Source organism: Pelophylax lessonae (genome assembly GCF_965119305.1).
Source record: "Pelophylax lessonae genome assembly, chromosome: 2".
Classification (NCBI taxonomy): Eukaryota; Metazoa; Chordata; class Amphibia; order Anura; family Ranidae; genus Pelophylax; species Pelophylax lessonae.
In genome coordinates, this window is record NC_138769.1 from 46,188,831 (window position 1) to 46,205,480 (window position 16,650).

The 16,650-nt window shown below is 41.1% G+C and overlaps 1 protein-coding gene across 1 annotated transcript in view; it reads right to left on the reverse strand.

Annotated features, from left to right (window-relative positions):
* LOC309547943 (uncharacterized protein) overlaps positions 1-16,650 on the reverse strand; it is a gene marked incomplete at its 3' end in the record, with an annotated part of 206,728 nt that overhangs the window by 125,744 nt on the left and 64,334 nt on the right. The window contains exon 14 of the mRNA XM_082247940.1: positions 14,836-14,872. Within this exon, the coding sequence (XP_082104066.1) occupies positions 14,836-14,872 (37 nt within the window). The remainder of the gene's footprint in view (positions 1-14,835; positions 14,873-16,650) is intronic.

The following is a 16,650-nucleotide window of genomic DNA, read 5'->3' on the forward strand; positions in this document are numbered from 1 at the left end:
TGTCTAAACCACTGGTAACAAAAGTGAGTACACCCCTAAGTGAAAATGTCCAAATTGCGTCCAAAGTGTTAATGTTTTGTGTGGCCACCATTATTTTCCAGCACTGCCTTAACCCACTTGGGCATGGAGTTCACCAGAGCTTCACAGGTTGCCACTGGAGTCCTCTTTCACTCCTCCATGATGACATCATGGAGCTGGTGGATGTTAGAGACCTTGCGCTCCTCCACCCTCCGTTTGAGGATGCCCCACAGATGCTCAGTAGGGTTTAGGTCTGGAGACATGCTTGACCAGTCCATCACCTTTACCCCCAGCTTCTTTAGCAAGGCAGTGGTCATCTTGGAGGTGTGTTTGGAGTTGTTATCATGTTGTAATACTGCCCTGTGGCCCAGTCTCTGAAGGGAGGGGATCATGCTCTGCTTCAGTATGTCACAGTACATGTTGGAATTCATGGTTCCCTTAATGAACTGTAGCTCCCCAGTACCGGCAGCACCCATGCAGCCCCAGACCCAAACTCCCACCACCATGCTTGACTGTAGGCAAGACACACCTGTCTTTGCACTCCTCACCTGGTTGCCGCCACACACGCTTGATACTATTTGAACCAAATAAGTTTATCTTGGTCTCATCAGACCACAGGACATGGTTCCAGTAATCCATGTCCTTAGTCTTCTTGTCTTCAGCAAACTGTTTGTGGGCTTTCTTATGCATCATCTTTAGAAGTGGCTTCCTTCTGGGACGACAGCCATGCAGACCAATTTGATGCAGTGTATGGCGTGTGGTCTGAGCACTGACAGGCTGACCCCCCACCCCTTCAACCTCTGCAGCAAAGCTGGCAGCACTCATATGTCTATTTCCCAAAGACAACCTCTGGATATGACGCTGAGCACGTGCACTCAACTTCTTTGGTCGACCATGGTGAGGCGTGTTCTGAGTGAAACCTGTCCTGTTAAACTGCTGTATGGTCTTGGCCACCATGCTGCAGCTCAGTTTCAGGGTCTTGGCAAACTTCTTATAGCCTATGCCATCTTTATGTAGAGCAACAATTCTTTCTTTCAGATCCTCAGAGAGCTCTTTGCCATGAGGTGCCATGTTGAACTTCCATTGACCAGTATGAGAGAGTGAGAGCAATAACACCAAATTTAACACACCTGCTCCCCATTCACACCTGAGACCTTTTAACACTAATGAGTCACATGACACCGGGGAGGGAAATGGCTAATTGGGCCCAATTTGGACATTTTTCACTTAGGGGTGTACTCACTTTTGTTGCCAGCGGTTAGACATTAATGGCTGTGTGTTTAGTTATTTTAAAGTGAAAGCAAATTTACACTGTTATACAAGCTGTACACTCACTACTTTACATTGTAGCAAAGTGTCATTTCTTCAGTGTTGTCACATGAAAAGATATAATAAAAAAATTACAAAAATGTGAGGGGTGTACTCACTTTTGTGAGATACTGTAGGCTATTGGGGGTCTGTAAATAATATGTTGTTTTACAACACATAGCTAAGCATAGTTTGTAAAACATGTAAAAATGGGGCAATATCTTCTGCTGAATACAGAATATTCATATGCTATATTTCTTATTTGACTATTGAAAAAGAAAATAATTATTTGTAAAAAATAAAAAACTAACATAATGTGGTTGCATATGTGTGCACACCCTATTAAAACTGGGGATGTAGCTGTGTTCAGAAAAAAAGCAATCGCATTCAAACTCATGTTAAATAGAAGTCAGTACACAGCTGCCCCCATTAGCCTCTGATTAATCCCAAATAAAGTTCAGCTGTTCTAGTAGGTCTTTCCTGACATTTTAGTCACATCCTACAGCAAAAGCCATGGTCTGCTTCCAGAGCATTAGAGGGATCTCATTGTTAAAAGGTATCAGTCAGGAGAAGGATACAAAAGAATTTCCAAGGCATTAGATATACCATGGAACACAGTGAAGACAGTCATCATCAAGAGGAGAAAATATGGCAAAACAGTGACATTACCAAGAACTGGACGTCCCTCCAAAATTTATGAAAAGACGAGAACAAAACTGATCAGGGAGGCTGCCAAGAGGCCTACAGCAACATTAAAGGAGCTGCAGGAATATCTGGCACATGGACCATAAGGTGAGTACCTGGATAGACAACTGGCTCCAGGGGAGAGTACAGAGGGTGGTGATTAATGGGGAGTACTCGGATTGGGCGGGTGTGGAAAGTGGGGTCCCCCAGGGTTCTGTCCTGGGACCAATCCTGTTTAATTTATTCATAAATGATCTAGAGGAGGGGATATCGAGTACAATCTCAGTATTTGCAGATGATACTAAATTAGGCATGCCAATATCTTCTATGCAGGATGTGGAAATCTTGCAAGCAGACCTGAACAAAATAACGGGGTGGGCAACTACATGGCAGATGAGATTTAATGTAGAAAAATGTAAAGTAATGCACTTGGGGGCCAGAAACCAGAAAGCAAGCTACTCACTAGGGGGGGAACCTCTGGGTGAGTCTAGGATGGAAAGGGACCTGGGGGTACTGGTAGACAACAGGCTTGGAAGTGGCATGCAATGCCAAGCCGCTGCAAGCAAAGCCAACAGAATACTGGGTTGTATAAAAAAGGGGATTCACTCCAGAAATAAAGAGATTATTCTTCCACTCTACAAGACTCTGGTCCGGCCACATCTGGAGTATGCTGTCCAGTTCTGGGCACCGGTCCTCAGGAAGGATGTGCTGGAACTGGAGAAAGTCCAGAGAAGGGCAACAAAAATAATTAGGGGAATGGAGGACATCGGCTATGAGGAAAGACTACAAGCACTGAACCTATTCTCTCTGGAGAAGAGACGCTTGAGGGGGGATATGATATCAATGTACAAATACTGTACTGGCGACCCGAGCATAAGGAACAAACTATTTAGAGTAAGGGAATACAATAAGACACGTGGCCCCTCACTAAAACTAGAGGAAAGGCGGTTTAACCTTAAAGTGCGTAAGGGGTTCTTCACTGTAAGAGCGGTAAGGATGTGGAATTCTCTTCCGCAAGCAGTCGTATCAGCGGGGAGCATTGATAGTTTCAAAAAACTATTGGATGGACACCTTAAAGACCACAACATACAAGGGTATACAATGTACGGTTAAAAGCAAACACACACACATAGGTTGAACTGGATGGACTTGTGTCTTTTTTCAGCCTCACTAACTATGTAACTATGTAACTATGTAACTATGTGACAACAATCCCCCATATTCTTCATATCTCTGGGTTATGGGGTAGAGTGGCAAGACAGAAGCCTTTTCTTTTGAAGTAAAACATCCAAGCCCGGCTAAATTTTGAAAAAACACATCTGAAGTTTCCCAAAAGCATGTGGGAAAATGTGTTATGGTCTGAAGAAACCAAGGTTGAACTTTTTGGCCATAATTCCAAAAGATATGTTTAGTGCAAATACAACACTGCACATAACCAAAAGAACACCATACCCACTGTGAAGCATGGTGGTGGCAGCATTGTGCTTTGGGGCTGTTTTTCTTCAGCTGGAACAGGGACCTTAGTCAAGGCAGAGGGAGTTATGAACAGTTCCAAATACCAGTCAATATTGGCACAAAACCTTCAGGCTTCTGCTAGAAAGCTGAACATGAAGAGAAACTTCACCCAAAGCATACATCCAAATCAACAAAGGAATGGCTTCACCAGAAGAAGATTAAAGTTTTGGAATGGCCCAGCCAGAGCCCAGACCTGAGTTTGATTGAAAATCTGTGGGGTGATCTGAAGAGGGCTGTGCACAGAAGATGCCCCCAGTCTGACAGATTTGGAGTGTTTTTGCAGAGAGTGGGCAAATATTGCCAAGTCAAGATGTTCCATGCTGATAGACTCATACCCAAAAAGACCGAACGCTGTAATAAAATTAAAAGGTGCTTCAACAAAGTATTAGTTTAAGGGTGTGCACACTAGTTTTTTTTTTTTTTTAATTCTCTCCACCTAAAAGATTTCAGTTTGTTGTTCAACTGAGTTGTAAAGTTTATAGGTCACATTGAAGGTGGAAAAAGTTCTGAGATTATTTATCTTTGTCTCATTTTTTTTTACATCATAGACACTTGACATTTTACAGGGGTGTGTAGACTTTTTATATCCACTGTAGATCCCTCTTTGAAGTTTCTGCAGTTACCTGCCTCCGTGGTGATTTTCCCTAAATGTTCACCAGGGGGTCAACCCATGTGCTCCAAGAGAGATCATGATCATAAAAACTTAGGCTTTAATTTAGCTTATAAAAGTTGTTAATGATCTGAACTTGGGTGCCGTGCTGAATTACATGAGTACATTCTGTTTATGAAAAATCTATTTTATCCAAAAACTTTGCAACCTTATTTTAAAAATTCAAACACTAAAATGCTTTTTTGATTTTAGTGTAGCACCCTACAAGGTAGGTGCTAGGCAAAGTATAGTGGGCCTTGGCTGCCTGACAGCAGGGCCATGATTTTCAGCTGGGCTGTCATGTCTCCAAGGTGTTGCTATTGAGACTGGGGAGTCTCCCCACTGGCTCCATGAGAAGGGTTCTCATTGGGCAGTGGAGGAAACCCAATCAGTGGCACATTCAGGCCTGTATCTACCCCAGAAAGGCAGATTCTGCCCCACAGCACTCTGGGGGTGGGTATAAATTTGAGGGGAGCGCATGACCCAACGTCTTTGGCGGGAAGCAGAGTCCCAGGAGGGAGAGTACGGCTGTCTCTCCTCCTGTCAGCAGGATCGGGTGTCCCAGGCGGCTTGCCTGAGGGGACAGAGAGGGCTGAGCTGAGCTGCAGAGAGGATCTGGTGTGCCGAGGACCAGCGGAGTTGAGGGGGCCAAGTTTCAGGAAAGCATTCCAAGTTTGTGAGTACTGTAAATGCCCCTGGGGGTCTGCCTAGCTGAGAGGGGACCGCTCCGGTGAAGGTCCAAGGGATCCAGGAACAAGCTAGCGGTAAAGGGGGTGCCTAGTGAGAGGACCCTGAAGTGCAGAGGGGGTGCCTGGTAGAGGACTCTGCAAGTGTAAAGGGGTGCCAGCGGTTGGGCCCTGAAGAGTTAATGTGTACAGCGTTCAGTGTGCAGTGTACAGTGTTGAGAGTTGCAGCACAAGCAGTTATAAGGAGCTACCTCAGTCAGTGAAGGGCTGGAGGGAGTTGTTCACAGGACTTTTGAGCTAAACAGAGTGTCAAGAGTCAAGTCTTACTACAGTCCAGGATCTTTTGAGTTAACCAGTGATGTTACAAGTCAAGTTCCAGCACAGTTCAGTAATAAAGCATTTTTCAAGCATCAGCAAGCGTTGGTCGGCATCCAGCTGGCATCAAGACAGCGCTGAAAGGCATTTTTCTGTACATTGTCCCAGTTTTACCTAGTTGAGCCAGAGGAGTATACCACTCATTCCCTTCTCCCATCCCCAATTTTAAAATAAACAAAACAAACCAAAGATGCCAGAATGGTCATTGTCTCAACTCTCACACTTGGGTATTCAGCTTAAATGGGCTGAAGGTGTCACCGGTAACAATGGCAGACCCATATCAGGCCCAATGCCTGGAAAACCTGCTTGATTAGAATACTCAAGTAATATGCATGTTTTTTTATTGTACATCTTAGGCACATTTATTATTATTAAAATACTTAGGAGCTCATTGGTAACAGAGAGGGGATATCCCTATCCATTCTCAGTTATACTCCCCCCCCCCCCCCCAGGACCCCAGGATACACACGCTACGGCCCACATTTTACAGCCCATTTATAAAATGTGGGCATGCATTGCCCAATGAGGTTTTCTCTGCTTAATGCAACAGATCCCGGGATTGGAGGGGAGCTGGTCAAGTGGTTCTGAGGGGTCATAAACAAGCCTTTTTGTAACCCCCTTCATTTATATTGCACACTGATGGATACAGACTCTCTAGTGATGTGGAATGCACATTTGTATGGCGTCTTTTTGTTTCGCTTTTAAAGTAGCGGTATATCAGCAGTATTGCCATATTGCTGATTTTAAAGCTGAATTTCAGGAATTCAGCTACTTTGTAAAAACTGAAAGCATACCATCAGTTAAGTCTAACAAGGTGCCTACCACCTCATAGACTTATCTCTGTGTTATTCACATCTCACATCTTATTATGCTCCAGGAAAATAATTTCCGGAGCTCCACTCTGGTCTCAGTTCCTTCAAGACCAGAGTCGCTGGAACTGCCATGCCCGCCCCTCCCCTCCTACTGCCCATTCACAGAAGCCTTTGTATTATGTGAACTCATTCACAAAAAACAAAGGCTTCTGTGAATGGGCAGCAGGGGGGAGAGGTGGGCATAGCTGCTATGTGTGCTTCTCTCCCCTCACAGGCAGAGTGCAATAAACCTGTCATGTCATATATAAAAGTAATAGAGGTAAGTCCCACAAGTGACATGCACCTAATTGGGCTTAACTCATAGTGTGCCTGCACTTTTTGCAAAGTTGCTGAAATCCTGGAATTACATTTTAACAGGGTCTCTAAGATGTTAAAATACAGTTTTTGTTTTTATTCACTTTGTATGGAAGAAACTGCTTCATAGAATGCTTTTAAGATGGTTGCTTTATTGAATTCTAACATTAAAAGAATAATAATACATACAGTAAAATAAAAGTAATGTGGGTAAGCAGTGGCATGGCTGTAAAGAATAACTAAAACCTTTTCAAGGGTCCACACAAATGTCCTTTCTGGATTCAATAAAGTCCTCACCCCAAGAATGCATCTTTCTTCCTTCAATAAGCCTTCCCTTACTGTCATATCTTGTATTCCATCTGTAAAAAATTTAATGATGCTCCAACCAAAGCCTAGAGGTAAGGACAGGACCGGCCAAGTACTCCCATTATACTCCTGGCAGGTCTGGTCTTCATCCTACATAAGCACCCGCAATGATAGAAGAGAGATAGGTAGGTGGTCTTGGGGTAAGAAGGGTTGAGGCCAGAGGGGGGTGTTTGTGGGAACCCTTATAAAGGAGGAGTTACCCTTTAAGGGAAGAAGGAGGCAATACAAAAAAAAATGCCAGTTATTCAAAATAAAAGTTTCAAGTTTGTAGACCACATACTCATTATGTAAACAGTTTAATAGGAAATAAAAATTGTCTCTCTGTCAACTGCGCTTTTTGGTCAACCTTGGGCCTCTTTCATATGGGCAGCCATGGGACAGTAAAAACAGGAGGATGAGCCCCAGTTTTACCATGCTCTGATCACCCACTTAAAACATAACATGCAACTGGGAATTGTACATATGCAAATGTAAGGCCTCATATACACTTGCTGTTGGGGAGCAGTAAAACCATGTAGCTGAGTTGTGTTTTTACAGTCCCCCAACTGTTTCTCTCTAAGCCATAATAGCAGCAGTGGGGGGAGGGGGAGTTATGCATATGTTGTGGATGTAATGCTTTGCATCGTGGCATGGCAAAACTTTTCCCCACTGTTGCTCTCGGTACTGCACACCGAACATGACCAATTCAACTGAATGAGGCTGCACCGCAACTGTGTGCAATGCACGCAGTTGCAGTGCGGTTGTGCAGGTTTTTAGGGGTTATAAAAGGTGTTGAGGAGGCAACATAACGCCTCTTCACTACCTGTTGAACACCCTCTAAAGAGCGGTCCAATGCACTTCAGAAGAATAACGCCATTCAAACTTGCCCACTGAAGACATTGGTGCCACAAATGCTTGGCAGCGTGATTTTTCAATACAAATTCTTTATTTGGCTAGAAAATAAAAAATTCATGAGGCTTCAGGAGAGCTCTGAATGCCCAAATGCTGCCACTCTGCTACCCTCTGAAAGGTGATCCACCAAAGATCACTTTTCAGAGGGTGGTAGTAACTGCCACCCATGTGAAAGAGGCCTCAGTGTGCATTTTACACAACTCGGTTACCTAACAACACAGGATGAGAGATCAGTTATATGTGCGTGAATAAATTGCTGATTACAATATACAGCGACAAAATACTTATGCAAAAAAAAAAAAAGTTGTACTTTCTTTTTTTACACTTAAAAATGTTATTAAGGGTTTGAGATAAATCTGTACAACAAAAGTATACATTATAATCATGTAAATTAACAATGTAGGAAAAAGTAGGGTTTTTACATTATTTTTAATACAAATATATAACAATCACAATCTCACTTATCCCAATTTATCTTCAGTACTCTACTTCTATTCCTATACAACCAACTTGTCTTCATGATAAAGCTACACATAGTACAGTCTCTTCCCACTCCAATTTTCCTTATTTTATACCTACATAAACAACCCTCAAACCCCCCCCCCCCCAAAAAAAAAAACAGAGGGGAAGGAAAGAGGGGAAAGGGGAAAAAAAGAAAAAAGGGGGGGGGGGAGAATTGATCCCTTCCATTTCCTGGCGGGCAAATGTTACCTCTACCCAAAGAAAAATACTCAACGCTTACATCATACTTCCATTCAATTTTTCAATCTAGTAGTGCTATACCTTCTCTCGATAAGATAAATAGATTCCATGCTCCCCACGTCTCTATATATTTTTCCCTCTTATGTTGAGCTGTCATTACTAAATCCTCCATTTTGTTTATTTCTTCTATTTTCCGAACCCAACCTGCTATTGTTGGAGATGTTTGTTTTTTCCAGTTAAGGGGTATACAAAGTCTGGCCGCATTTGCAAGATGACATATTACCGATTCTCTATATTTCCTCATTGATGAGTAATTTAGTTGTAGAAAAAAAAAAGGTGGATCTTCCGAAATCTCAACTTCTGTAAATTTTTTGCATGATCACTCTAACCTTTTTCCAAAAGTCCGTCAATTTGGGGCAAGACCAAAAAATATGGATTAACGTGCTCTCTTCTACCAAGCAGCGCCAGCATCGATCCGAGTTATTAATCGAGATTTTGTGTAATTTATATGGAGTGTAATACCACCTTGTTAATATTTTAAAATGTGTTTCTTGATATTTAGTACATAGAGAGGATTTATGGACAAGGTTGATCATACTCTGACGCAGCTTCGATGAGAAGGCACGAGACAACTCCCTCTCCCATTTGTCAAAATAAGATAATTGATATTGCCTTTCAGGCAGTGCTTTAAGTGGCCCAAAAGAGGTGCCGGTACTCTATTATAGCCTATAAATTTTTTTGACCCCCCCACCCCACATCAGGGTCCCCACAGAGCACCCCCCCCTGGCCTGGGCTGGGACTCCGGAGCAGGGGGACTCACTGGTGGTGACTGGTCTGGCTCTGGAGTGGGAAATATTCTTGGGGGGGGGCAATTGAGGGCGCAGAAGTCCAAAATGAGCGTACTGGTACGCTAAGGCACACGGAGAGGTGGCGGTATGCTCAAGAGCCATATTTGGAAGTGGCGGTACTGAGTACCAGTGCATACCGGCCCACTTAAAGCACTGCTTTCAGGCGTATTTATCAGATCATATATTTTGGATATCACGTGATAAATATTTCCTGTATCTGAACAGTATCTTTCAAAGGTTGTCAATTGATGGTATAATTCTGAGGGTTAGGGATTGAGCGAAGAAAATGTGATAATTGAAGTGCGTTCCAGAAGGGAAGTCTAAAAACATCCATCTCATTCATTAATGTCTCCAGAGAAGGCCATTTATCTTCTCTTAAGAAATGTACGGCTTGGAAATGACCTGTCATACTGAGAGATCTAAAAGATTGTGCCTCCATGCCTATGGGAAATTTTGGATTCCCCAAAATTGGGAGTAATGGCGAATCATATGTAGATAAAGAATTCTGGAAGCATAGTTGTGAGCAAATTTGTAACGTCGTACCAATTAACTGATGTGATTTCAACTCTGTTGGTAATTCATCGTAGCACCATAGTGCTCTATTAAGTGGAATAAGTGTATGTGCCTGCTCAATTTGTACCCAGAGCTTAGAGTCTCCATGACGACACCAATCAATTTGTCTTCGAAGGTGTGAAGCTTGAAAATATTTATGCATATCTGGTAAAGACACTCCTCCCGATCTTTTAGACAGCGTTAGTAACTGTCTTGAGAGACGGAGTTTCTTATTTGCCCAAACAAATTTGATAAATATTGAATTTATTTGTTTAAAATAATAATCTGGGACCTTAATGGGTAGTGTTTGAAAAAGGTATAAAAATCTAGGTAGTACAGTCATCTTTAGCAAATTACACCTACCAAACCATGTATGTAAACCTGTGTTCCATTTCTCCAACTGAAGGCGGGTTTCGGTTAAAAGAGGGATAAAATTAAGTTAAAAAAAACTTGAGAAGGATTAACCGGTATAATAGTACCTAAATATCTTAATGCCCTATTTGTCCATTTGAATTTAAAGTTCTGTTTTCAATGGGCTTCTGATTTGTTAAAGTTGGAGATGGTACCATACTGTTCAAATTCTCTGATATGGTTTGGTAGTGAAATCAACGGGTTAGCGATTGAAAAAAGAAGATCATCTGCATAGGCAGAAATTTTATACTGTTTCTTCCCCACTGGGATGCCCTCAACATCTTCATTTTGTCTTATTTTACATAAAAATGGTTCCAGGGAAAGAGCAAAGAATATGGGTGATAGGGGACACCCCTGTCTCGTCCCATTCTTAATCAGAAAAGGTTCAGAGAGAATCCCATTAACCTTAACTTGGGCTGATGGAGTAGAGTATATGGAGGATATCCATTGTAACATAGTCTTTCCTAAGCCAATATGTTTAAGTGTAGATAGCGTAAATTTCCAGTTAACTCTATCAAACGCTTTTTCTGCATCAGTTCCTAAAAAGACACATGGAAATTGGGTTTTGTCTGCGGCATATAATAAGTTCAATGCTTTTGTAGTGTTGTCTCTCGCTTCTCTGTTTGTTATGAATCCTACTTGGTCTAAATGAATTAGGGAATGTTAATGTTGCGTCAGTCGGGTTGCTAATATCTTAATGAAAAGTTTTAAATCTATATTGAGCAATGATATTGGCCTGTAACTCCCGCATAACATTATGTCTTTATCCTCCTTGGGTACAACTACAATGAGCGCTCTCTACAAAATATAGTATTCGATCCTACACCATTAAACAGATTCACTAAATATGGTCCCAGAATCTAAAAGAAAACCCTATAGTATTGGAGAGTAAAGCCATCTGGCCCTGGAGCTTTCCCAGCTTTCATCGCATTCAAAGCTTGTTTAATTTCTGTCAATTTTATTGGTGAATCTAATTCTTTACAGATTTCCTCTGATAATTTAGGAAGTTTGGAAAAATTACTCAAAAGGCAGGCATATGAGGAGGATCATCGTTGCTGTGGTTGTTGTTTGAGGGTCATGAATGGGCATCATGACTTCTGAATGGTATACACTTTAAACCATTCACAGGCCTGCCTTCATATATTTACAGTGGATTGCTTGGAAGCACATTACCTGGCTTCGTGCGGTTCATTCCCCAATCCCCCAGTAAGGTGGACTCTATGATTGGGTCGGACAAGTGAGTCCGTATGGGATTGAAATGAACTATAGCACATGAGCCTGGTTAGTGTATTCCTTTGGAACTATAAACTAGGAAGGAGAAACAAACTTTCACTAAGGACAAGATGGAATAATTGCCACTGATACATGGGGGTTCTTTACTTTTTTTTAAGAGAGCAGTATAGACAAAATTAAACACCCACAACCATTATCTAACTTCAGGAATTGGAACTCTCTCTACCTGTCATGTAATCGTCATTTACAGCAAGAAATATCAGTATTGCTCGGTCTCTCTGGCCCTGACGAAGACTGATGCGAAACGCGTTGGCTCATTGGGACCCACAAACCGAATATCATCTAAGACTTCATGCACCAACATCAGCTTGAAGCATGTAATGCTCCCAATAGGGAAATATTTCTGTGCTGTGGTTTTTAACTTATGTTTTGTATATAAGGGATGTTTTATATGTACTTCTATACATCCCTATGTGTATATCTATTCTGTTTTAATACATTTAATAAATTCATTTAATTTTATTGTGTTGGTCCTCTGGTCTTCATTCTCCCTATTAGCCTGGAAACCCCTACTTTATCTTTAAGACAGTTTTGAATTTAGGAAGTTGAGATAATTTAATATAGTCTTCCATCTGAGCTGCTGAAGAAAATTGATCTGGAAGGTTATATAAATCAGAATAGAAGTCTCGAAATGTCTGAGCAATTTGTTTGGGTAGTGATAGTTTTTTTTTCTTTAGGAGATAAGATTTGAGGAATATATGTAGCTGCTTTGATATCTTTTACTTCTCTAGCAAGGAGTCTCCCACATTTATTACCAGATTCATATCCAATTTTACGGCTCCTTTGTAAGGAAGCTTTGGCCTTATAACTTAGAAGATCAGTTATTTGTTTCCGCACAGAAATGATCTCTATATCCGTGTTAACTATTGGAGATCTTTTATGTTTAATCTCCATCTCATGTAGTAGAGAGAGCAACGATGCCAATTGTTTCTCTCATTCTCTTTTAACCCTGGAACCATGTTTAATCAATACACCCCTGATTACTGTTTTGTGTGCTTCCCATAGTATGCCTGGATCTCCTTCTGGGGACTCGTTTATTTGAACATATTGTTGTATTTCTTCTATTATATCTTTGAGGATCTCCAAGGTCTGTAATAAGCTCTCATTTAATCTCTAAAATCTATTTGTAAATGATAAAGTATCAGAAAGTGAATAAAGTAAAGTAATTGGGGCATGGTCGGACCAGATTATACTTCAATTTTTTGTATTGCATGTAACTGTCTATGGGGAATTAAAAAATAGTCTATTCTTGTATAGCTCCCATGAACCGAGGAATAATATGTGTAGTCTTTTTCTCCAGGGTGTATTAAGCGCCATGCATCTACAAGTTGATGTTTATGTAATTCTTGCATTACGCATTTGCTTATTCGTAAAGGAATAGAAGAAGATCCTATTGAAGTGTCTATTGTAGGCATTAAAGGGACGTTTAAGTCTCCTCCCGTTATCAGTTGACCTTCTGAAAAATTCAACAGGTTATCTAGAGCGCGTGTCAGAAAGGTATCTTGTTTGTAGTTTGGTGCATACAGTAAACCACCGCTCCATCGCGGTTCAGTTTTTGCGGTCCCGGTATATTGCGTTTTTTTTTGTAATGTTATTTTACTATATAAATCATTAAAAATGAAATATTTTTGTGTTTTCCGTAGCTCTTGCTATGTCTCTCAGTATCTTTTATGTGTTTAAATGAGTTTCTATTGTTTTAAAAGTGTGTTTAAAGACCTTAAAATGCTTTTACACGTACAGTGACAGTAAAAAAAACATGCCTACAATGCATTTTAATAGGGTTTTTCTATTTTGTGGATTTTCACTTTTCGCGGCTGGGTCCGGAACGTAACCCCGCAATGGAGGGGGGATTACTGTATACAGTTGCTAAAGTCACTCTCACCCCTCCTAATGAACCCTTTACAAAGGCATATCGTCCCTTAGGATCCAGTGGCGTTTCCTGTAGAGTCCATGGGATTCTATTGGAAATAAGTATGGAGACCCCCTTCGACTTGGACTCTGTATTAGTCGAATGGTATCCCCATGGATAGTTTTTATTCCTCAGTATGGGTAGTTTACTTTCCTTAAAGTGTGTCTCTTGAATTAATGCTACGTTTATCTGAGAGCGTTTTAAACCATTTAATAACATAAGTCTTTTTTCGGGAGTATTAAGGCCTCTTGAATTTAATGTCATTACTTTTATATTTGCCATATTGTCATGCCAGGAAATGGAAAGGGAAAGGAAGGGGAAGGGAAGAAAAGAGGGAAATTAAAAAAAAAAAAAACACAGAACCAATCCCACCCACCCAAAACTGCAGAATTAACTACTTGTTATTTGTACACATACCCTCAAACCTAAAGGCTTGTGCGTAGAGTCCTATGTAGGTTCGTGGTTGGGCAGGGCCTCAAAGTGAGGTCCCGGCTCTCTCCCCTGAACCCCCGGACTCTAATATTTTATAATCAGCAGAAAACCATTCTTCTATTTTTATCTCTCTTCCCTCTCAGGGAGCAGCCCTCTATATCCTTTGAGCATCCTTAACGCATTTTTAATACTAGTAACATAAAAAAAAAAATAAAAATGAAAGAAGGGAATCTCTTGGTTTCCTATCTGGCTAGTACAACTCATTTTATAGTGTCAAAAAAAAAAAAAAAGTGATTAGGTGATAAAAAGTGCAACTAATTTTTTAGTGCTCTTAAAAAAAAAAAAAAAAAAGGGGGATGATAAAAAGTGAAAAAAAAAAGAGGAGAAGTCCCTATTTCCCTATTTCGCTTGTGTAATAAAAAAAATAAAAAACATTTAAAATATTAAAAAGGAAAAATAAGAAAGGAGGGGGATCAAAAGTAATATTTTAATACCATCCTCATAATATGTAAATAAATCTAAACACATGCCTACCATATATACGTGTTTATAAATCTTGTACATTATTTATACCCAATGTTTATAAATCTTGTACATTGTACATTGTTTATACTTCAAAAAATAAAAAAAGGAAAAAAAAAAAGAAAACCCCTAACCCTAAGCACCCCAAGTGTCAATTCTAAATTTATATATCTTAAGCAGTGAAATAAAAAAAAAAACATCAAAAACGTGACTATAGTGGAAAAAAAAAATAAAAAATAAAAAAGGGGCTCCAAAAATATGAGTACAGAGAGGGAGGAAACCCCTTTTTTCTTTATGTAGCTTGTGTAAAAAAAAAAAAAAAAATTTAAAATTATAAAAAAGTATAAAATATAAAAAGTTGTACTTTCTATCATTAAAAAGCTTGTGACTGCGCTTAGGCTGTAGAGGTGTAATCTGGGAGAGTGATGTCATCAGTGTGCTGTGATCAGGAGGCAACCAACCGACTGACAGCCTCCCATCTCGCAGTCATCACTCACCCAGACTGTACATTGTAACCAGGTGTGAGGTAGAAACAGGGAGCTGACCTATGTGAGACATGTAGAGACAAAAACAAAAACATTATGACTAAGGTACAGGCACCAGGATTTACATGACTGAGTCATCGCAAGGCCAACATTTTGGTCCAGGAGAAAGATGCCAACCCTGGATGATGCTTGAATAAAGATGGCGCCTCAAAGAAAGTGGTTGAGATTGCCTGACAATTGCGGTGTGGGACCAGCACACATTATTTTCAAAACATACTCTAAAAAATGTACCTCCGTAAGGAATACACGCGGGCATTTTATTAAAGTGGTTGTAAACCCTCACATACAGTATACTCAGTGAAGTGACTGGCCCCAGGTGATACATAGAGATAAAACAAATCCCTATACACAAGTTGTACCTGTTTATCTGCAGCCTTCTCTTCTCTACATCTGTCCAAAGTCCAGAATTTACACAGCTTGTCTGAGCTGTCAGGAAAAAGGGGGTGGAGAGACGACGTTACACTCTGCAGAGCTCAGTGAGGAGAGGTCTGGAAATTGATTGAAGGGAAAGGAAAGGTGTGCTGAAGATCACTCCCCTGCCACCATTTTTCTCTCGGCATCAGGAAAACCTGTCAGAAGTGACTCATGCTGATAGCAGAGGCAGCAGAGAGAAATTACACCTAAAGCTCTGGGATGAGATAAGTATACACTATAGGGGGATATGCTTTGTTCATATTTCATGTCTGAGGTTTGCACAGTGCTGTATTTTGGCCTAGGCTGACAAGGCCCAGGCCTAGGGTGGCATTTTGGGGGGGTCGGCAAAAAAACGCCCCCCGCTTAAAAAAAAAAAAAAAAAACCCTGACCCCTCCTCTGAATCCCGTCTCCCGTGTCTGCCTCTCGCGGTCATATCCTGCACACATACAGTCCAGGGCGGAAGGTGGCTTGCAGTGACTTGATATCGGCAGGAGAGGCGTACTTTGCTAGGAGGGAGGGAGGGACTGGCTATGTAAGATTGCCAGAAAAAAAAAATGTAAAAATCTAATTTTTTCATTCCTTTTAGGCCAATTTGTATTCTGCTACATATTTTTGGTAAAAAAAAAAAAATCCCAATAAGCGTATTTTCATTAGTTTGTGCAAAAGTTATCGTGTCTACAAACTAGGGAAAATATATATATATTTTTTTTTACTAGTAATGGCGGCGATCAGCGATTTTTAGCGGGACTGCGACATTGCGGCGGACAGATCGGACCCCTAACTGACATTTTTGACACTTTTGGGGAGACCAGTGACATTACTACAGTAATCAGTGCTAAAAATATGCACTGTTACTGTAATAATGACACTGGCAGGGAAGGGGTTAATATCAGGGGTGATCAAAGGGTTAAATGTGAAACCTAGGGGAGTGTTTTCTAACTGTATGAGGGATGGGCTTGTGAAATGAACACAGAGACCTGTGATCCTATATAGAAGGATCATAGGCACTCTGTGATCATTTCAGAGAGAACAACGGTCAGCTGTGTTTACAACAGCAGTCGTTCTCTTTCAGCGGGGAGCAATCGCGGGTGCCCGGCGGCAATCGCTGCCACCGGCCCGTGGATTGGCATCCCCGCCGCCTAGTGGTCGGTGCACGCTCGCCCCCAGGAGCGCTCCTGCGAACTGGCGTATCCATACGTCGGTTCGCGCAGCCGAGCCAGCCTGCCACAGTGTATCTGCGGTAGGCGGTCAGCAAGTGGTTAATCAATACATAATATTAAACACTAATAAGCCGTGATATTTTGAAACTGATGTGGCTGCACTGATTTCCACAAAAAATACAAGTAGACACTTTGTATCCACT